Source organism: Pagrus pagrus (genome assembly GCF_965226575.1).
Source record: "Pagrus pagrus genome assembly, chromosome: 22".
NCBI lineage: Eukaryota > Metazoa > Chordata > Actinopteri > Spariformes > Sparidae > Pagrus > Pagrus pagrus.
The window spans coordinates 13,917,231-13,939,350 of record NC_140204.1 but is presented as its reverse complement, the minus strand read 5'-3'; the positions used below and the strand labels follow the sequence as shown (position 1 = coordinate 13,939,350).

Below are 22,120 nucleotides of genomic sequence, written 5' to 3'. Positions count from 1 at the left end.
CATAATGCCACAACTTCTGTAGCTTTCAAAGCAACCGTGATGACATATTTCGCTCAGTCTCTTTCATGGCTCACTACTTTGCTGTCAGAGAGTAGCAAAGTTCAAAAGCTCTGGCAGGGTCAGTGCCTTCTGTAGAAGCCCCTTTGATTCCTAATATAGCCACGGAAAAGGCTTCCTGGCCCGGATAGAAAGAGAAAAAGGGAGTGAAAAAAGGGGGATCAAATGGGATAGAGGTTTGTTTTGTTCTCTCCTCTCTATCTGTTGAAGTATCCTGGCTGATGTAGCCTGCTGTTTAATCTCAGCTGGCTCGACGGCTCGTCCTGCGGTGGTGTGGTCAGGAAAAGGCAGACATAGCGTACTTTTATAATCCAACCTGCTGTACGACTGTGCATGAATTATTACCAGTTTACAGAGTGGCTGTGATGCCTTCTGAAAGCACTGTTCAGGTGGAAATATGATGTTGGCTCTGAGCAGAGTGAAGGTGAAACTTGCTGATATTCAGAGTAGATGTGATTCTCTTTTAGTGACTATTGGTGACTAAGTAGCCAATCCTTACTTCTGAACATAAAGGACAGGAAATGGATTTCATGGGAATACATCGCAGTTGTTGGGAAATATGTTGACATTAGCAGTGGTCACAGTGTGCAGCTGGTCCCACCAGTTTGTCAAAGTGCTTTCACAAGCAGCCAGTGACTGTGTCTGCATCACAGCATAATTACTGTAAATGAAAAGTCTGGTTTGGTGGAGCGTCTGGGTGTTTAAATATCTTCAAGTCTAAGAAGGGTTTCCTATGTTGTCCTTCTTACTTGTATCAAGATTCGGTTGCAGGAGCTTTATTTGTAAACCAATTACTTTTTGTGTGTTTAGTTCTTAGTATTACTTAACAACAATATCACCTTTTATGTCGATAAGGCAAAATTGTAAGCAAATAGTTGCTTGTTTTACACTTCTAGCAGTTATGGAGCAACATTAGCATACATTTGGAGTTGTGTTTCTGTCCACTTAGTGTCCAATAGTCACTCGCTTTTAGCTCTGTGTTTGGTCTCCACCAACTCCACGGGGAATTATCTGTCTTTTTGGCTGCTAAATGCTCCACTATCCTCACCAGCTAGTCTTTAGCTAGGGGTTATCATCATGAGTGTCATTTGATATGCTATTATAAAAATATTAATTCTATTATTTCTTTTCTGTCTTTGTACTGTGTTGTAGAGATACCTGCTGAAGTTAGCATGGTAGTCAGCTAGCCCCAGCTCGTCTCGGTCCAAAGCTTGTGGGCTAGCAGTGTTAACACCAACACCCTCCCGGTTCTGCTGAACTGCACCGCTAACTGAGCTAACTAGCTAGTTAACAGCAGTCAGCAGTTACCCCAGTGATATGCTGCCTCCATTTGTACTTTGTATGAATCGACAGGTGGCCAATTCTCACATACTGCACCTTTAAGATTCACTGAGCCACTGACACTAAAGACTGTAGAGATTCACATGTAGTCCGTTTCATCCCAAGACATTCCAAAGCACTAGAGGAAAAATGGCCCAGAGTGTCTCATGTGCTGATTTGTAATCTTTATAACTGTAACTAAATCTGATAAATAATCAAGTGCTGCTTGTGTTTATGGTGATTTAAAATAACCCCATGAACTATGCATGGCATGCAGCCTGACCAGCCTGGAGAATCTTATGCTCTCAGACTGGCCACTCTTTGTGTTTGGGTTTCCCAGATGTTTGTGGTGTGATGTTTAGAGAAGCTTCCAACGGGTGTTTTTTCTAAATCTCAGCTGAGACAATTTATGAGAGCAGAGGCACTGGCCATTGTTAATGTCTAATATTTGCACTGAGGGAAGCAGTGCGTTTGGTAACAGCGGTTCCCAGGAGCAGAGAAGTTTCACGAGGTTGTTGGGCAGTGACTCACAGATCCACAGCTGGGCATAGGGCCAATCAAGAGACTCTTGCCTTCCCAAAAAAGACATATTTCTCACATACAAGGCAGACATATATGACTTCCACTTATGTAATAATCTAATCACCATGAAATATTGACTTGGTCTGAAGTTGAACGCCATCAGCAGTGCATAAAGTCTCCTGTGAAGCACCGCATTAGGGTTGTGGTTAACCTTGACATTCATTAAGTATTTTTCCTAGACGAAACAAGATATTCATGCTATGGGACAGGCCGTATTGAGTTTTCCACATCTTCATAAATCTCCCAACATGGAGCTCCTCACGTCTGGAAATGTAATAAGGCTGACATAGTTGATTTAACGTGCTAGATCCATCACAAGTATGAGCTCGACTGCGTAGCACACAGAGCCATCACAAACATTCACTCTGAAGACTTGCATTATCTTTAATTCAGCAGTGATGTTTATAGGGTTCTCTAGTCTATTTAAAGCTGCATGGAAAGTAACAGCACTTGAGAACCCAATGACAGCAAACCTAATTAAACCAGAATTAAGTAACCTGACAATTGTGTATATTTACTTGGTATCTGTGGCTTCCTGTCTCAGGGGTCCGCTGTATCTCTGGCTCTTTTGATCCCCCCTCTAAAACCTACTCCAGTAACCCATATCCTGTATCCTCATTTGGTAGCATGGTGACAGTTTCCCAGATACCAGACGGTATTGGTTTCCCTTCATCCTGTGGCAGAGGCCCAACCCCAGTGTCTAATTTGCTAATGGATCCCTGCTGGAAGCCGCTGTCTCGACTGTACGCAAGTGTAATTATTTGCGCTCAAGTGAAGGAACCGGGGACTAACTAGGAGAATGAATAAATCATTGTTTTGCACTCTGCACCCAAACCCAGGCGAGACTGCAGCTGATTTTGTGTTTGTTTGCTTCCCACAAAGCCTGAATGTCATTCACCCCCAGAGTAGGCTGGCTATAATTGCTGACAGAAGACAAACTTTGAGGGACTTTTCTTTCGCTCTCACTTTCTGAGGGAAACAATTAAATGGAAATACTTTGCTTAGACTGAGATAAAATGTAAGTTTAAGCTTACCACTTCCATTTTCTCAAATGTAACTAGATAATTTGGTGAGAGACAGCACTTTCATGTGGGAAATGCACACGTATAAGGCCAAGGAAAGGCAACTTCTGTTTATGTGTAGTGTACCATGTAGCCCTGAGGAATTTTGACTCAGACGTATTACAACATAAAACTTGCAGGACCTGTTCTGTATGTCCAATTACTTCAAGGCCACTGGCTGAGGTCTCAACATTTTCCCCTGAGGGATATTAGTCATGACATGGCTACATTTGTTAAGACATGAATGTTTGAGGAAGTTGAGAAGAGAACTTTTTGTGATTTTAATTGAATCGCTGACAAGGAAGTCATGCTGCCATTCACTCGGCTCTTTGGTTTAGTGGACTCAGCTTGGTTCAGCTTGACAGGGAGCTTAAGCTTTTTAAAGCCTCTGGGAGGTAGAGATAAGGAAAGGCAGCATAAAACCAAATAAAGCTGCTTTGCACTTGGAGTGAGACAAAGTTACAAGAACGCTTAATGTGCCCAGGATAAAGTGATTATATCTGTCTGGAACTAATGTAACATTAAAAGTATCCAATCTTGTTATTTTGTGTATTTAGTATTATGCAACAAGACTGTCACGCTTTCAGAAAACATCCACAAAGATCCTTCATAAATAGTACTTCAAAATAAGATGAGATCCTATCATGCGACAAAGTGAATAATTGAAGACTAATCCAACAAGGCGGCATTTCCAAAGCCAAGTCCTGATGTCAGCTCCCAGTCTGAGAGCTACTGAAGTACTGTGGCCTATGGCCACTCATTCATTTGCAAACCAAAGAGAGCGAGGTTCTCATCTTTCCTATAATGACTTTCCCTGTATAGTCTGTCTGGAACTTCAATTATCTCATGAAAGATAAGAAGCTAGAAAGATGCTTATAAATGAAAATAACAGAGTGGACTATCAAACAATCTGCATGGCTGGCATTTCAAATCCAATTCTCTTTTATTTTTGATTGGTGTTATTTTCAGTCCCAGCACTGCACTCATGAGCTTTTGGTAACATGACTCCCATCTACGATAATACTAAGTACAGTATGCCGCCCTAAATAATATCCCAAGTGGCATTCCTCTGCTAATAGCTTGGGAACTTTGAAGGGCATAAATAAGCAGCAATTTGCCAAATTTAGAATCTTCTTCCTGGTTTTGTGTTTTATCGAGGGACGTCACAAAGTGAATTAATGAGGGTCATTTTCCACACCACATTAACACAGGGCAACACAATGCCCCACCTCGTTATTAAGAATAAACGATTAACTTAAATTTTCCAAGAAGGAAACCTCCATAATGTTCACTTTCCATCTCATTTAAGATCCCATCATGGGTTCAGTGAACCGTTTCTGGTTTCTAAAAATTGAGAATGACCAAACAGCAACATTAAAACACTTAGACAATCTGAGCAAGAGGAAAATCACAATATATTATCTCATTTCCATGACAAAAATTAACAGCAATCAATAAAAACGTATTTCTTTTAAAAACAGGCAAAGAAATGTCAAAAAAATCAACACGAGGAGTTTAAAGCCAAAACGACAAAATGAATGTACAGCAATGTATAGCTCTCGTTAAACCTACTGTTTTGGCAACGGAGAATTAAAATGAGCCCACAAAGCAAACATGTGTTTCACATATGTCCACCATCAGCAAATCTCCCATCCATCTGGTGTTAACAGGCTCTTGCCTCAGGCCTAAATTATCTATAAGACAATCAAATTGCTTTGGTTTTCAGTCAAGCATCTGTGCTTTGAATGTGCTACTAATCTCGTGTGTGTACTGTACATGTAAGTTCCACTATTGCAGAGGGGGGTTTAGTTTAACCATCAGTCAAAACATGTAAGTAAAAAATAATTAAAAGCTTAACATTTACAGTAGGTGGTGCTCAGAATTTGGCGTTGAAGCAAATTGCACTTGCTGAAACACTTACCACTTTGCCACGTTAAAGAGTTTAGCCTCTTGAATCACTCAGCATGAAATGTCCAATTTTCCAAATGGCTGCTAAATCCTAATCTACTCCTTTACTTAGATCAGCTGATTGTGGTTGACCTAACACAAAGTCGAATTTCCCACAGATAAGAGTTTGCTGTTCAGCTGATGTTGCTACTTTTATTCACTCCAGGCTAGGAAGAATCTGTGAGGAACAAACTGCTGAGGTATTGGATGATCCCACAATAAATAACAATCTTTAACCACAATAGAGCACCTTTTCAATTTAGCTGACCTGCATGGTAAAAATATTAAGACAAAGAATTGTTAAGATGTTTTCATTTGCATGGTGCAGCAGGAGAGTCTCGAGAAAGACAGCTGACTGTCGAGTCTCTTTCTAAGGCCGTCAAATACCACAGAACAAATAATCTTTCTCCAGAATCGCCTGCTGCACCTTTAAGAGGCAATGGTTTCATGAGGTGTGTTCAATCCACATCCTAATAAAGCTGGTTTCAAGGTATAAAACATGAGTCATTTGGTAAGTCTTGCCAACATCTTGGCTGTTGCTAACATGAGAAAAATGTGAAGCATGTGGGAAAAACAAATATTCTGACAGCTGTGTTAATTTGTCAGTGTTAACTTATAAATCTTTCTTCAAAAAACATCTCAGTAGTCTCTGGAACCACCGCGTTTAGCTTATCATTATCCGAAGCAGTAGTATTCATCCGACTCCACCCTGAGTTTCAGTGGCGATTTGCTGAAACCATCACCGTCAATAACCGTTTTATCCACAAAACAGTCCAGATCTGTCGGTGACGGGTTGTCCGAGAGGTCCTCCGCTAGAGTGTCCAAGTAACTACCCACAGACAGGCTGTCGAGCCCGTCGCTGTTACCGTCGTTCAGGCTGTTGAAGCTGCCTCGCAGCGAGGTACCATCCTGGCTGTCCGACAGGCTGTACAAGCTGCCCGTCAGGCTGCCCTCTTGGCTTGCCACGCCTCCTTTGTCTTCGATCATCCAACGGATGGACTCGATGCCCTCGTTGATTGACATCAGCTGCTGCATCAGCTTCACGTCGATGGCTCGCAGATGTGCCTACGAGTTGGAGAAAAATATCACAGTAAGGTTATTGTAATTGTGGATGATCCAGCATTTAAAAGGAATAGTTCAGAAGTGGGAGATCTTGCCAAAAATAGTATCACTGTCCATTTAAATGCTGTAGACTATAGCCAGATTCAAGATAGCCTGGCATAGTTTAACATTTTGGGAAATAAGTTGGTTCACGTTCTTGTCCAGAATTAGATGAAAAGATTAATACCACTCTCACATCTCCCAATTAAATATAAGGCTAAAGAAACAGCCGGTTAGCTTAGCTTAAAAGCTGTAAACAGCTATCCTGGCTCTGTCCAAAGATAATGAACCACATCAACCAGCACCTCTAAAGCTCAGTTATTAACACCTGTAAAAACAAAGATTTTGTATTTTTTGGAAAAGTTACGTGCCAGACCATATCCAGGCCAAGAGCAGTAATTTTCCTTGAATTTTGTCATTAGCTACCCAGCTGATGGTTGTCGCTTTGAATTAAATGAATATGAGAATACTATCATTGAAAGTGTATTTACCAACATTTAGAACTACTCCTTCAACACAGCAGCTTTCCATAATATCACATGATTTTCAGCAGTAGACTGAACCCCAACATGAATGCGAGAGCTGAAACTGCTCCAAAACTAAATATTTAGAAATCTTAAATACTATTAAAAACTGCATCTGTTGATGAAGATCCTGTGATATGAAGGAAGGCTCCAATTCAGCTATTAAATAAACCTTGTGGTGAAGTTTTGTTTCCTCATCAATTGTTAGCATTCTTATGTCGTCTCACGGCCAGAACACCATGTACTATTTTTTGTTTGGACTATCAGGCTTTGTTTTGAACAAAGAGACTTAACTATGTGGCACAGGAAAAGCGACTTGTGCTACTCGTGTAACAGCACAGCCAGGAAACAGTTTAGGAGGAAGGATTGAGGATGGTATGCCTGCTTTACACAGTATGGCCATTGATTTAACTCCCTGCCATGACAAACCACACCATTGACTGGGGATGGAAGTGGACAGCCTATGAAGTCATTCAAAGGGAGACCCCTGTGTCCACTGGGTGACAAACAGTCAGTCAGAATGAAAAATGGTAAAAGGACAGCTGTGGCAGCCTGCTACACTCAGAATGCATTGAGTCGGATGAAGGCAGACAGGGCTGGTACAGTGTTCCAGACAGCTGGCTGGCTGATACAACAGCCTTTCTTTGGAGTGGATTTGCAACCGGCCTTCATTTAGCACCCATCGCTGCCGGTGTGTTTGTTTTGTGAGCATAACCACCCGCTTTATACACACATGGAGGCGGAGCAGATGGGAGTCATATTGGAAATTTAGTTCAAGCAGCTGCCTCATGTTAATAAGATGGCACCGGTGGGTCGATATCACAAAATGAGTTGAGGGAATGCAATTACTGCAGCATAATTTTGTCTGAAGCTACAACATGTTTAATTTGTCATATGAAACGAAACAAGAGCAAGTTCCTGACCTCATCGGGAACAGCATCCTTGCTCATTTGATATGCTTTTCAGATTATCTCAGCCTAGACAAAATAAAATTAAAAAAGTTAGCTCAACACAGCGAGTTCGCCAAGAACTGTGTGCATGTCTGTGTGCCACACCAAAACAGAGCAGTCTGATGGGATTAGTGAGTGAGCTGTGAAGGGAGCCACCAAAACAGGAAAGCCTGAGATGTCCATTGAGAGACCAGCAAAGCAATCACACTAAATGAATTAGCATTTTCCTTCATAATCAACACAATTTAGTGATGAGACACGAGTGGATTAAAACAAGGACAATGTGCCAGTTGCGGGCCTTAATTGGCCGGACACATCAACACAAACCTAAGCTTATCAATACACAGGCTCTCAGGGTGATCGGCCAGTCTGCCGGCCATGATGCAGCCCTACTACCGTCTTGCAAAACTCGGTCAACCGGGCCATCTGCTCAGGAATCCTATTACCTTTCGTGACCTTAAGATGGGGGTGTTTGCAAGACTCTTCAGCCTAATGGGCATGACATTTGGAAATAATGCAAACGAGGTGAGGTTAGCAGACACATTTATGCAATTGTGAAATGGTGGTTACACGGGGACAATTGGATTTCACAGAGTCGTTGAATAACAAGAGGGTGAAGGGTGGGGGTGTGTTATTGCCTGAGGTGAGGAGGGTTCATCAACAAAGCCCTCTCTGCTGACTGGAGGTGTGAACGGCTGTCACCTGCTGACAAGTTCCTCTGTGCTTTTATTAAGGCAATGGAGGCACAACACCCAGCACTGCAGCTTTTCTTTTTTGCATTTTACAACCACATGTTGATATGTTGGCTAGGCCGTTTTTGCATCTATAGCAGGGCATTTCCTGTAAGCTCAGCTCTATATTGAGCAGAGAGAGCAGACATGTCATGCATGAAACTATGCTGGGTTGTGTATACAGTGGTGTATCCTGCTCATTTGAACGTTTCTTGACTAATAAATGACTTGAACACGTGTAGCCTACAGTTAAGTATTAGTGAGTTAGCTTTTTGGCCAATTACAAGTGGGTTAAATTAAAATTTTAAAATTTAAACAGTTTCTGCGCCATGTGGTTTGTTGACTATTTAACAACGTGGCTCTTTTAATTCAGCAGGACGCAGAAAGCATATAAACTCTTACCATTTCTTGTTTCAGGAATAGCATCTTGCTCTCCAGTCGTTTCAAGTCCGCATTGTTGCTACTACATTTGCGGCTCGTCACGTGCGGTGCCGCCGCCGACTTCTCGCGCTCGTCCTGGTGTTTTCCTCCAACCAGACACCGAACCAGACTGTCCGGGACCTTTCGACCCAGCTTCGTCTCTATGTCCTTCAGCTCGGGCAAGACGCCGCTGTCCTCTTCCATGGCAGGGCTGTCAACAGAGGAGACGACACGTTCTCACTTGTGTGAGTGAAGTACAGAGTCGCGAGCTGCTCCGAGATGATTCCCCAGGTGATTGGCTGGGGGAGACGCGCGCGAGCTTCTTATCCCGAGACTCCCAAAGTTGCTCGCGCGCTCCTTCGCAACTTTATCCGAGCCGGTCGCAGATGGAAGTGTCGAGCCAAAAACACTTCACGCCGGGTCCGCTGCACCGCTGGTTCGCCGACAGACCTCCCATTCAGCCGTCCGACCAGTAGTGAGACACTTTAATGACAACGCGCTCGCCGTAGACCCTCCCATCAGGAGGCTTCCTCTGAAACCGGACACCAGACAGGTGAGAGACGCCGGGGTGTTGTGAAAAAAATTGATTCCTGGATAAAGTTTTCCGGGGTTACAAAATAAGAGCATTGGTAGTTCAACTATCAGACACATGGCTTTTTCTACAAGCTGTTTATTCATATATGTATTCCTGCCAAGACATGCAGACGTCCAATGATGGCTGTTATTATACTATATTATTTTGTATTATGATTATGATTATTATTGTTATTATTAACAATATTATTACTATTATATCATCAATATTATTGTTATTATTATTAGCAGGAAGACTGAATATGACCATAATCACCCCAGGCCTTACATATGTGTTTATATGCATGCATGTGTGTGTGTGTGTGTGTGTGTGCATGTGTATGTGTATGTACACGTGTGTATGTGTGTGTATGTGTGTATATATGTATGTATATGTATTTTTTTCTCTTTTTCTCCCTCTCTCCCCCTTCTCACTATCTCTCTCTCTCTCTCACCCCTTTTCTCCTTTACTCTTCCCACCACTCAGAAGCCATACTCCCGACTGCACACACTAATACATGACACTGCCACTCATACAAATACCCAAACATACTTAAACACATACTGTCTACTCTACCTAATCACTATAATCACTCCTTCTGTACACTGACCGACCACATTATGTTTAACTGTTTGTTATTGTCTGTATTTTCTGACCATCATCAACCGTTTTGTCTTCCTCGTTGTTTAGTGTTTTTTTTTAAATCATCAAATTATTTTTTTTGGTTTGTGTTTGCCTATGTTGTTCTGTCTGTACTGGTTTGTTATGTAAACTTAATCAAATCAATTAAAAAAAGAAAGAAAAAAATGCAATGAAGGAATAAAGTACATTTACCCAAGTACTGTACTTAAGTACAATTTTGAGGTACTTGAACTTTACTTGATTATTTCCATTTTCATTCTCTTTATACTTCCACCCTACATTCTGTAGGAAAATATTATACTTTTACTCCTCTACATTTATTTGATCACTTTAGATACTAGTTACTTTGCAGATTACCTGAGGCACCAGAGCCTAAGTAGCACATTTTTAAAATTAATTTATTTGATCAGCAACCTGAATAAAAACGCTATTTCTGACGCGTTTCAGAACGCTATTTCTGATACTGGAATATTTTAGTGTTTCACTTGATGGTTTATTTTGTGACATATCTGAATTTTTATTTTGTGTTTTGTGAAATAATGCATCACATTTCATTTGACTTTTATTGCATATTCATTCACATGTAGGTATGCACCCATATCCCAAAATCCGTAAGATTCCTTACACAGCTTAAATCCAGTGTCAGTGAAAAGTGGAACAAACCACTGTGCAGGCGTGTAAAATGTAATCATTTAAACAATTTGGCATGCCTCCGGATCCGACAACATTTTGGCAACAGTATAAATGTAAAAACAGAAAAGCATCCATAACAATTTCACATAAAATTTTGTTTTTAAAACAAAAGGCAGGAAAAAAAGGGGGAAAAAGCTGCATATCAAGTGAGCACACAGTTCAGTGAGGTCTCAGGGTTCCAACCTGTTGACACTTTGCTACATTTCTTCTGAATCACCACTCCTGTTTTCTTTTTCATTTTATCTCTTCATTCATTAATAACATTTCAGGTCACTTGCATGAACTTACCTTCACACATCATTAATAAACAAAAACAATAAAAACCCAAAGGATAGCTCTGTCGGCAAGTACATGCAGAGTTTCAGGAATTGAATTATTGCACCCCCTTGTGGGCGTTATGGCTCTGTTACATGGGCAGTGTGTTTTAGAGCAACATCTGTGATGCTCATGTGCACTAAACTTTGGAGTCAGACAAACAGAAAGGCTTATAAACTATAAACACAAGAGAAGTTGTAAATCTGTAAGTGTATGTTTTGATTGCTTCGCCTGTCTTACTTTTGCATCACTCCGTCACTTTAAATGTGTTATAAATGTGTTAATATTTTCACCTGATTTCCTCAAACACCAAACGCTAAAACACAGAAGGCATCATTGCTGATACCAACAGGTTTGACAAGAATCAGCACCACCTGGTGGCGTCGTTGTCACACCACAACTTCAGTTGTTCCATGCTCGCTTTATTTGAACGCACTTTAATTTACCTTTTCAAATTTTCTGGAAATCCGAAACTTTCAAAGATCGGATCTTTGCAATCTTTGCAAAACCATGCTCTTAAAAACTACCTCATACATCTGCAAAAAATGCATCTTCAACAAGTGTTCATTGAAATGTAACTGCTCACATCTGTGCTATTTGTAAAGAAAAATGAACTACACTAGCTGATGAAGGCACATGAATGCAGCCAAGAGATTACGTCCTATCAAGAATATACACATGTTCTCCAGAGGACAGACTCAGGCTTTAACAAACTGCACATTTGTGTCACTGTAAAAGTAAAGAGAGGAGGCACATAGGTGTGTTTCAGGTTCAAACACCGACTTAGACTACAGACTGGCTTTTGTCGTCGTCGTAGCGCTGGTACTGGTCCCCGAGCAGGGGCTGGTGGCCCTCCATCTTGTAAGACTTGGCACGCACGGCGCACGTGGTGGCAGCAAAAATGGCTGCGACGACCACAAGGGCAGCTACTATTGCAATGGTGATGATTTCAGTCAGGGTGAAAGGCTGACCTAGAAAGGGAGAAGTGGGTGATTATTACCTCCTTTATGTGCTTTTCTTTAAAGGCAAAGCTGAAATCTAAATGCATACCTGGCCACTCAGCTTCATAAGAGTAACCCAGATTTTCAGGGGCAGTCATGAACATCTCAGCGTTAGTCACCGGAGGCCAGAAAGGCACCATGTTGTAGCCCCTGTTGTGACCGATGGGGGCATTTTCTTCAGGATACACAGACGAATCTGTCAAGAAACACTTGACGTTAGCCAAAAAGCTAGCAAGAAACCAGCCACATATGCAGATATCATAAAGGCTTAAACACCTGGACTGTGTCTCCTCAACCATTCATCAAATATAGCGTCGGTGTAGGTGTGGAGCAGCACGAAGATGGGGTCGTTGGGTGAGAGGTGAGTCTGTCCTCCTGTGCCGTTCAGGAACAGATGCGCCAGGTTGTGGAGGCTCCTCACCACGGGGTCGTAGTTCCCCTGTGGGGCGCTGTAGCCTGATGAAACAACATGAAAAAAGCATGAGAACCCGCAGAAACCCTGTATGGCAGACAGACAGAGGAGGAGTGTCTTTGTCATCACCTTCAATTGTGTTTCTGAAGCTTTCAGAGGAGGTGGAGTAGTAGGGCGGTGTGTCAAAAGCGTTAACCTGCAGACATTCGGCCACATCCTGGGGCTCTGGGAGACGCTGGACCATCGGCCTGTTGACGTTTCCTGCTGGGTTCCTTCTGATGGGAGAAGTCTCAGTGTCTGGAGGGAGAGAGACAGAGACCACAGTTGTTTTTTTGCATTTTAAGAATAAAAAAGGGAGAATAAAGAATAAAATCGGTGATAAACAACAGACTCACTGTTGCAGATGGTTCCCAGTGTGTCGTAGTCCTCCACGCTCTCACAGACGACCCTCCACTGGGCGAAGATGGAGTTGGCGCTCAGGGAATTCATGTCAAAGCTGCTCCTGGCTCCCATCAGGTCATCTGTGCAGATGTCACATGTGCTTCCACCGATGGCAAAGTTCCAGTAAGGCAGGGCGAAGGAGGGGTCCTGCAGCATGTCCTGGTTGTTTCAAATAAATACATGGGAGTTTTAACTTCAAATGTAAAGAAACAAAACTTTTAGGAGCCTGCTTGTTTATTCTGCTTTTAACAATGTATGTCCGCCCCATTAGGTAATGTGAGAGTATCAATAAAGTCTCATTTTGTGTTGGAGTCATACTGCACAGAATAAACTTTTCATACACTGTGATTTGTCTGTATAATAGTCCGTAGTATCTTTTCACTATGCATGAATGAATCTGCAATAAATGAAAATTGTTCCCGCCACTGCACAGGTGGGTAGTAAATGTGTCAATAGAGGATTTATAAGAAAAAATAATTAATCAAGCTAAAGGGAACAAAGACTGTCTGCACACCAGTGAATCACTTACTTTTCATAAGTTTCCAAATCCCACTCTGAGACTACATTTTTTGATCTAAAAGAATAAAAGGATCCGAGCCACTAGTCACGAAACAGGCCTCTAACCAAATATGTGACTCGATTTTTGTATAACAAAAAAGTACAAAAACAGCTTAGTTGATACAGTTCATCCTGATCAGAGAAAAAAAAAGCTCTCCAACTGTGCCTGTCAGTGTGCATGAAAATGAGTGGCTAATTAGCACAGCTCGAACCATAAAACCTGCAAAGCATAAGGATGGAGTTTCACCGCAGGAGTCCAACAATCTGTCTGGCTTCCAACACCACAATAATCAACAGCCTCAAAATCTGTGAATGCAGGTGTGCATGGTAAAATCAAACAAAAAAACGTGCGTAATTGCGACCAACTACCGACTCAGTGCTCCATACATCCCCTCTGTGACTGGTGCAGTTCACCAACTCCTTCCACCAAAGCTCTGTCCAGAATGGTTTTCTACAAACCATCTCCAAATCAGTGTACAGTATCTCACCTGCATGTCTCGTTCCAGCTGCAACAGGTGGAACCTGTGCCAGGTGACGAAACCAGGCCCCTCGTGTGAGAAGTCAACTCCCCCGAAACTGGCCTGGCCCGCCCCCAGGAACGTCTTGCTGACCGAGAAGTAGTGGCTCCACACGAAGTAGTTGTAGATGGTGATGTTCTCGAACTGCACGGTGTTCCCGTCGGGCCCGAAGATCTCCGCGTAGCGCCGCGTGGCGATCACCAGGTCGGGGTGCACCGTGCGCTTGGCCTGGTCCAGCGCGTTCACGAACGCACGCTTCTGGTCCGCGCTGAGCTGCATCACGTTTCTCCTCACTGGAGGGATTACAGGAGAGGGAAAGTGGATTAGCTCAATCACTCATGCGTTGATTGGGGATTTGTTTTTTAATGACGGGAGAAAGAAGTGCAGAAAATGTGCGTAAACGGCAGTTTTTAGAAATGAATTAAGCACTCAAATGACATTTTTTACAAGTTTCACTAGTTAAAATGCATTTATCTTCTTTCATGTGATGCTTATTTAAACTAATGTTGATAAAATAAGATGTCTTTGTTGTATAGAAATAGCTAAAACGACATTAAGGGGCTGAAATCCGCTCATTAAATATCTCCCCAGATTCCTCCGAGGACGCGCACTCACCAACATTAACCCTCTGGTCACAGTTGGCCCCCGTCCATCCGTGTCTGCAGCGGCCGCAGTTATACCCGCTGAAGTTCCCGTTACACTGACAGGTGCGGTTGAAGTAACGGTTGGGCCATCGCTCCCGATCGTCCCGTCCGTCGTGCGGGTACTGAGGACCGTGAGGGCGCGCGTCCACCGCGATGGACACGCACTGTCCGCGCCCCGTGCTGGACCCGCACGGGTCGTTGTCGAGTCCGGTGGGCGACGGGCAGCACTGTCCACTCCTGAGTCCTTCGGGTGTCACACATTCTCTGGGGAACTGGGCGCTCACCACCACCGCGCCCACAAGCACCAAAAAGCAGCACCGAAACATGATCCAAACTTTTACGCACGGCTGGAGCTGACTTGGAGTAAGTTTTACCGAGTGAATATTTACCTGCAAATATACACCTCAACTAAGACTTTATCCAAAATTAACTTCCACACACCAGGGATTACTTTCTCTCTCATGCGCCCAGGCCCCTGCTTCTATTTCCCCCCAAACCAGTGAACCGTCGACCTTAAATACCGGATTAGCGCATGACTAGCTGGATTTTCTGACTCCCGCGTGATGCCATCACATAACATCATACATCCTACTGGGGGAAGGAGGGAAAGAAGGTAGTGTGATCCGTCATGCACAGTATTGTTCTTCTAAGAACTCACTGGACTTCTGCAGTTACCCTAAATGAGTCCAACATTAATTGCGAAGAAGTCTAATTAATTGCAAAACTCTTTCAGATTGAAACACAAATTATGATGAATGAGTAATGTGTGTCCATGGACTGTAACCAGCACGCCTTTATGGAAATTAATTTGTTATGAAGTGATGGGCCTTTACCAAAGTAGCCCCTGGCACACATGTTTGAGGAATTAGAATAATCAACTTGGTGCTGCAGGCAGGCTCAGAAACACAATATGGGTATTGTTTACAGGATCTATCACTGCACTGACTGGAAATGAAAAAACCCAAAATGAGCTATTTTCCAAAATCCTGTCCTCCCAGTGTATTAAAGCAATTCCTCCCACTGTATAAAACTCCAGGACCTAATCTTGAAAGAGCCTCAGAGGTTCATGTGTTTGTTAAAGTGATCATACTTCGGGTCATTTGACTTCGCAGGGAGGCCCCGCTCGCTTTCGCTCTCCACCGCCTGCCTCTTCCCCTGACCTCGGGGGCTGCTTGTGCTGCCATGAGCATGTGAGACGTGGAAGCATGAGAGGTTCATGGTCGGCTATAAAGGATTCTTCGAGGAATCCAGAATTCCTTTCACGGTTTCTACGTTTCAAAACAAAGTGAATCAGATGAAACAGGGCTCAAATTAAAAATACACTCTGTGTGCAGTAAACTTCACATATACAGGTGGATGAAAACAATTTTAGTTGATTAGAGAGTCCTCTAGTTTCTTTCTTTCTTTCTTTCTTTGAGAGTGCATTTATTAAACTTGCTCTTAACTGCTTTGAACAACAGACTTTGGCTGACACAATGCATGCATTCATGTTTGTTTTGTTTCATGCATTTTCAGGCTGATGACATCATTTGGGTTGTTTGTTCAGACTTGACTAAGCCCCTCCATAATACAATACAAGTTTTTCAACTGGGTCAGTTTTATTCATACAGCCCCCCAAAAAATCACAATCGCACGTTCAATCCATGTGATTTAGGGCGGTATGAAAAACGTAGCACTCTGCTCTCCTTCTAGCATGTTTTGTTTTCTCGCTTGCCTTTTTCTATAAACTGCCTGTGCAACAATCATTTGAATTCTCCCCCCGATCGTCCCTCCAGCGTGTGCACTCTTTGTTTATTTGCTTCACTCCTCTGCAGGTGAAGGAGTCGGGCTTGAAGCAAAAAGCTCTGATTAGTTGAAAATGAGCTGATGATACTGATTATTTATTTTTTGCCACTATGACCTCAGGACATGTCTTTTGTGATACGGAAAATGACTGACATTGATTATTGTTGACAAAACCTACAGCGATTACCCCGAGGAGTCCCAATCTGGGGTAGGATTTCTGAAGCACGCAAAGTCTTATAGTCTTCCCATAATTCACTGCAAGCTTTACACAGGGTTCCAGAGGGGGCACTGGATGGTCCGAGCAACTGTTGTTTGGTTGCATCGATCGTTATATGTTATTTCACAACAGCCCCGACATGTTATCCTCAAGGGGATCAACACACACTAATAATCAAACCGATGGTTCGCAGATTCACTCATCAAGCTGCGGTGATGGTGGAGTTCTTTCAGGAGAGGGAGAGAAAGAGAGAGAGAAAAAAAATCAATGTCAGGTTTTTAGTTTTAAATAAGCACAGCTGCTTTCACTCCAAAGACCATTTCAGCGATGAGTGAAGCAGCAGATATCCAGCGATCTTTGAAAACAACAAAACAGCCATTGAGGCTGTACTATTAGCGGTTAAATAGCCCTCTCTGATGGCACTAAATATTGACCCCAAACAGTGATGATACTTAAGTACATCCATTTATACTTCTACTTCTTGTGAGGTAAATATACTTTGTGCAACACCACATTTGCTTGACAGGAGTTGATAACAGTTATTTTTCAGTTTAAGATTTTACAATAAAAAACCAACCCTATTGGCTTGAGACCAACACAAAAAGCACTGCCTGCCTGTCATGTTTCAGATGTACAGTATATGAGTTGTTGGCAGTTCCACCAAAGAGAGATTTTTTTTCCTTCTCGGTTGGTTTGATTCAAATAAACGTTTGAGGCCCAAAGAACTAAAAGCATCAGATATTTCACATAAAAGAAAAAGTCCCCAAAAAATTAATACAAATTTGTGAAAGAGAACTTATGTATTTCTTCTTTTTGACCCAATTAATCATCTGATGACCCCTTGGATTCCTCTGGTCACCCTGTGGAGGGAGCATGACCTGCTATTGTCACGAAGTCTAATCTTCAGGGTTTGTGGACATGGACACACAATTTGTTGCTGTTTTCGTGACCCTCAGCATAAATAACTGTCCTGCCTGCACCAAGTTTCTTTGAATGAATTAAACATTTATGAGCCACACTGGAGTCGGACGGAGGTGGCTGTGTTGAATGGCGGGCAGAAGCCGGGGTTTGAATCCAGTCTGTGGTCAAGTCAACAAAAGTGCCTTGGTTAAGGTGAGGGAAACATATTTCAGTTAGTCAAGCAGTCACAAAATTTGACTGCTGTGCCTGGTTCAGTTAATTTCCCTGCTCACTTGACTCTGATTCTGGTGCCCGTCCCTGTGCCGCTACCCACCATCATTCCGCACTGGGTCGCCCCCCAGCCCGGGCCTGAAAACGTCCTCCTCCTGCCGATCCAAAGATCCTGTGTTAGCAGTGTAAACAACACCAACACTCCCCCAGTGCTCCAAGCTCCCACTCCTGACCACTAGCTGCACGGCTAACTGAGCTAACTAGCTAACGGCACCTCCAGTTATATTTCTTGATGTGCTGCCCCTGTTTGTTTTGGAGTATGAATTCAACAGGTGACCAGTTCTTACATATTGCAGCTTTACGTCATTTTGCTGCTAATACTTACGTATGTGTTTGAATGCAGGACTTTTAATTGTAATGGGGCTATTTTTTCATTGCTGTATTGATACTTTCAGTTAAGTCAGGATATAAGAAATCCTCCCAACACTGAGCAAAAGAATACTAAAGAACTGAATTGAAAGTTGTGACCTGGGGGAATGTTAGTTCACTCTGAAAGAAAGACGTTTAGTTCTGGAGAAAACTGTCACAACTACTTTCGTCTTGGGAAGACAAGATAAAAAGCGATGCAGTCAGTATAAATAATGTCACATAAACACACATCATAACAATGTGGCACTTTTCTAAGAGGCAAAACTGTCTTTTTTTTTTTTATTCCCAATGCGACCTCACACACCGAATGGTAAAGATTCCTAACCCAGTCACATGTGCTTCACGCTGGCTATCATAATTCCAGTCTGCATGTATCGTTTCATAATTGGGGCGTGCCGACGAGGATTACACAAAGCTAGAGCTAAGCTCATTCTCATGAAGTACAATTGAAAATACGGCCGCATTCCTGATGTATGTGCAGTTCCCATGTTCCCCTTGAGAACTAGTGGGAGACCCATTAGCAAGGGGTCAAGGCTGATATGATCATTTAAACGCCATTTGTCTGGAATCTAGTTTTCCACATCTTTTCAAAATGCCAAGACGAATACTGTAATAGTTGTAATGATCAATTATTTTGACCTCAGAGTCACATACTGGCCCTCAATGAATTTGTTATGATTTATCATCATAATTGACCTGTGGGTATTTAATTATTCAAAGTGCTGTTGACCCAAAAATGCACTGCAGTGTTTAAAGGTCACAATAGAGTAGAGGAGGAGCCCGCTTTATGCTGATTGTCTTATGATTAAGTCTGGGAGAACTTCTGCACAGTTCACTTTGAGCTGTAAATGAGTCAAACGAGTGTCTATGAATATGTTGTAGAGCTAATATAAGTCTATTATGTTAGACAGCAAACTAGGCAGTAATCCAAACTAATTCATTTTACTGCCTTTTGGGAATTTGCCAATTAATGTAGTCTGTAAAAGCTAATTTCGTCAATTACCTTTAGGTGTAGTGTAAAAACAACAGTATTTAAAGGGGTCAGGGGTCATACGGACAGATAATCTAGTGTTTGAAAAGGCATTTTTGGCTTTTTGTATCTATAGATCTAGTGCAATGTTTTATTATTCCATACTGCCACAGAGTAGCACACATCCCCTCTGTTTCTCTGTTTGTCCCGTGACCACCCCTCAGCCGACCTCCCTTTCATCCCCACTCTCCCCTGCTTCCACTCCGTGTGCGCTCACGTCTGTGCATGTGTGTGAATAAACCTTGGGCAGGATAGGGGGGGATCATGTGAGAAGATGTGACTCAGACTTAATGGTAATCCTTGCCTTTGGTAAAAATGGCACAGTGGGAGTCATTAGGAGGGAAGCTATACGAGCGGCTCATATGACTGCCTGCCTTTGCCTCTCTCCTCCAAGGCAATGCCAGCAACTGCTTGTCATTCTCTTTCACTCTCTCGTCTCTTGCTGTATCCGTGCCACTCACTTCATCTCAGCTCCTGCGTTTTCCTCAATTTTCACTTGCGTCTCTGTAAACGAGGTGAAAATAAAAATATTTTCGCTATCGGAAATAATTGGCGCCATGTGAACACATTGTTACAGCTTGAGGCATCGAATAGTGTAACAGTAGGATAAGTCCACAGTCATGCTATCAGCTCTAGGAGGCTGTACCGAGGATGTTGCATTAAATCCGGACACAGCGTTGGATGCAGAGCCCCATTCATTCCTATGAAAGCTGCTCAGTGGCGCTTTGAAGCCGAAAAAGCTCGACTTTGTGGGTATGAAAATACCCAGACGTTTCATGTTGTGTGGCCCACAGAGTCTGCGCACTAGAGACATCCACCAACTGAGCCGGCTAACTCTCGGTTTAGCACCCGTCAAACTTGAATGGGGATAAAATACTTTAATCGTGCAGCTTTTCCAGACTTTCCAAATTTTACTGGACCGAATGTCTCAAACGAGTCATTTCGCAGGGGTTGTGGGGTTGTTCCTGGGGGTTTGGGCTGTACACAGCAGCGCTTCGAGCAAAAAGGTTCGTAACAGCTTGGCGGGGAAAGCTTAGCCAGGTCTCCATCCAAATTTAGTGCAACTTTTAGCTGAATATTTAGGTAATTAGCAAATGAAAATGCATGCACATGTACGTTTCCATCCTTCTACTGTTATAGAAGGATGAAAGAGATAAACAGCTGGTGGCGCTAATTCTCCAGTCGGCTGTGATTGATACACCTTAGCCAAGACTGACCGAGCGACTGGCGGATATTGCCAACCAAAGACCGGAAAGATTTCACCTCAGCGACAAATACTCTCTTCTTTGGATCTACGTATACTTGTGTGTATTATACACAAGATGAGGCGTGTTGAAAACGAGTCTACAGCAGGTTTTGAGACAGATGGGGCCGCTGTTTGAAGTGTGACTGCTATTTGGTACCGTGTTCCAAATCATCTAAATGTAAATACTTCATTATGAACAGCTTGTGAGAAACCTTTCATGCCGAAAATACAGTTTTACTGAAAGTTCACTTTCTAATTGAGCTGGAAGTGAATGGAGGCCTACCCTGCGGGACTGTCTGCTGACGGAATGAGGCAGGCTCATGACCAGGGCTCAGGGCGTGAGGTGGGGTGGAGGAGCGCCAGAGCGTGTGTGAGTGTGGGAGGCTGTTTGTTCCTCGTATCTGGCTCACTGCTGGGCTCTTTTGTTTTGTTGCTCAAACTGCATGCATATCATTATCTGGACGTACCGGCGGCTGTAGCTGTTAAACTGGCCTGCGAGTCAAAAACAATAAAGGGGGAATGCTTATTTTTCCGGCTTTGTGTCGCAAATTGAATACAGAAGTGGATTCAAAGACTGGGGATGTGTGCTAAAAAATGCACTACAGGTCTTCTACCTCATAGTGATTCCTTACATACAGCTGCAATGACTGATATATTTGTGGTGAGGAGAAATCAATTTGGACCCTTGAATGAAAACAAAAAGAGGTTTCACAACATATCCGGTGCCGGAATAAAAAATAAACCGGGGAATAAGGGAATACATTATTCCAAAATGGTTTACGCCTATGTGCTGGGAGAGACAACTCAGAGACTTTTCAGAAATAAAAGCAATTAATTCACACAATGGAGTTTTCTACTGTGATAAGCATATTAACAGTCACAAGCTGTTGGTGATTTCCACCACAAATCAGTCATCCTCAGTGGCAGCAGGGTAACAAAAGAAATCCACCAAATTCTCAACAGGAACTGAGTAAACAAAGAGTAAAACCCAACAAACCTATTTCTTAACAAACCAGCTTTTACCTATGCTTAACATGGACCTCTAACCTGTAGGTGTAATACAGTCTAAATACCAGCAGAGGGCAGTGACATCTCATGTAAAGACACTGAGACGTGCATCAAACCTGTGTTAACAGCGGTTCTGGGTTAGAATCCATCCACTCTGCACATATTGTGCAATATAGACACAATTTTTTCCACCATCAAGCCTTTTCCTAAAGGCTTAAACTTGTCAATCATAAAAATACCCCAATCCTAACTTTACATGCAATATGATGCTAGAGAACCGTATAGTTTTAGAGCTCCAATAATCACATTGCAAGCACCTAAACTTTTACTGGAAGCGACTGAAGGCTTTTGGGTGCAGACGGATGTGAAAGAAAGAAGGCAGAAGTGCTTCTATTACAACTTTTTGGGCACTTTGCTTCACATCAGTTTCACAGAAATACAGAATAAGCATTTTATATGTGAGTCAGAGAGAACTTCATTTGTTCCGCCAGAGAACTTCTCAGAATGTAGTGCCAGCTTGAGGTAGACTGACACTCTGATGAATAGCAGGAGTTAGTCCCTCAAATGAAGGCCTCCACGGATATCGGGATACTGTCTACTTAGCACATGCACCAGCATCTTAAATCTGCTGCGTTCCAATACCAAAGCACTTCAGGTGATTTACATAGCAATAATTTAAACAGCAGAGGTGTCGTGACCGGGCGTTAGCAATAAAATACGGAGATCTACCGCCTAGACTGCTGCCACCACTTGATTGCTTTTTAACAGTCATTAGTCTTGCGG

General features: G+C 42.7%; 2 protein-coding genes across 2 annotated transcripts; both read right to left on the bottom strand.

Annotated features, from left to right (window-relative positions):
- Positions 1-4,413: 4,413 nt before the first annotated feature.
- lurap1l (leucine rich adaptor protein 1 like) lies at positions 4,414-9,172 on the bottom strand. Its single transcript, XM_084344829.1, has 2 exons — positions 8,676-9,172; positions 4,414-6,032 (listed from the first exon to the last, which is right to left on the bottom strand). Exons 1-2 carry the CDS (start codon positions 8,895-8,897, stop codon positions 5,643-5,645), a joined length of 612 nt encoding a protein of 203 aa, XP_084200955.1. The 5' UTR covers positions 8,898-9,172; the 3' UTR covers positions 4,414-5,642.
- Positions 9,173-10,464: 1,292 nt separating this feature from the next.
- Positions 10,465-14,891, bottom strand: LOC311251404 (5,6-dihydroxyindole-2-carboxylic acid oxidase-like). The gene is made up of 7 exons (XM_084343802.1): positions 14,463-14,891; positions 13,818-14,140; positions 12,726-12,930; positions 12,460-12,627; positions 12,195-12,374; positions 11,968-12,114; positions 10,465-11,888 (listed from the first exon to the last, which is right to left on the bottom strand). Exons 1-7 carry the CDS (start codon positions 14,815-14,817, stop codon positions 11,701-11,703), a joined length of 1,566 nt encoding a protein of 521 aa, XP_084199928.1. The 5' UTR covers positions 14,818-14,891; the 3' UTR covers positions 10,465-11,700.
- Positions 14,892-22,120: the final 7,229 nt, after the last annotated feature.

Excerpts from the sequence above, each read along its gene's own strand:
- LOC311251404 (XM_084343802.1), bottom strand. The coding sequence starts at position 14,817 with ATGTTTCGGTGCTGCTTTTTGGTGCTTGTGGGCGCGGTGGTGGTGAGC. Across the intron at positions 14,141-14,462 it reads TGACCAGAGGGTTAATGTTG|TGAGGAGAAACGTGATGCAG; the intron begins GTGAGTGCGCGT and ends TAATCCCTCCAG. Across the intron at positions 12,931-13,817 it reads AGCTGGAACGAGACATGCAG|GACATGCTGCAGGACCCCTC; the intron begins GTGAGATACTGT and ends TGAAACAACCAG.
- lurap1l (XM_084344829.1), bottom strand. The coding sequence starts at position 8,897 with ATGGAAGAGGACAGCGGCGTCTTGCCCGAGCTGAAGGACATAGAGACG. Across the intron at positions 6,033-8,675 it reads TATTCCTGAAACAAGAAATG|GCACATCTGCGAGCCATCGA; the intron begins GTAAGAGTTTAT and ends TCCAACTCGTAG.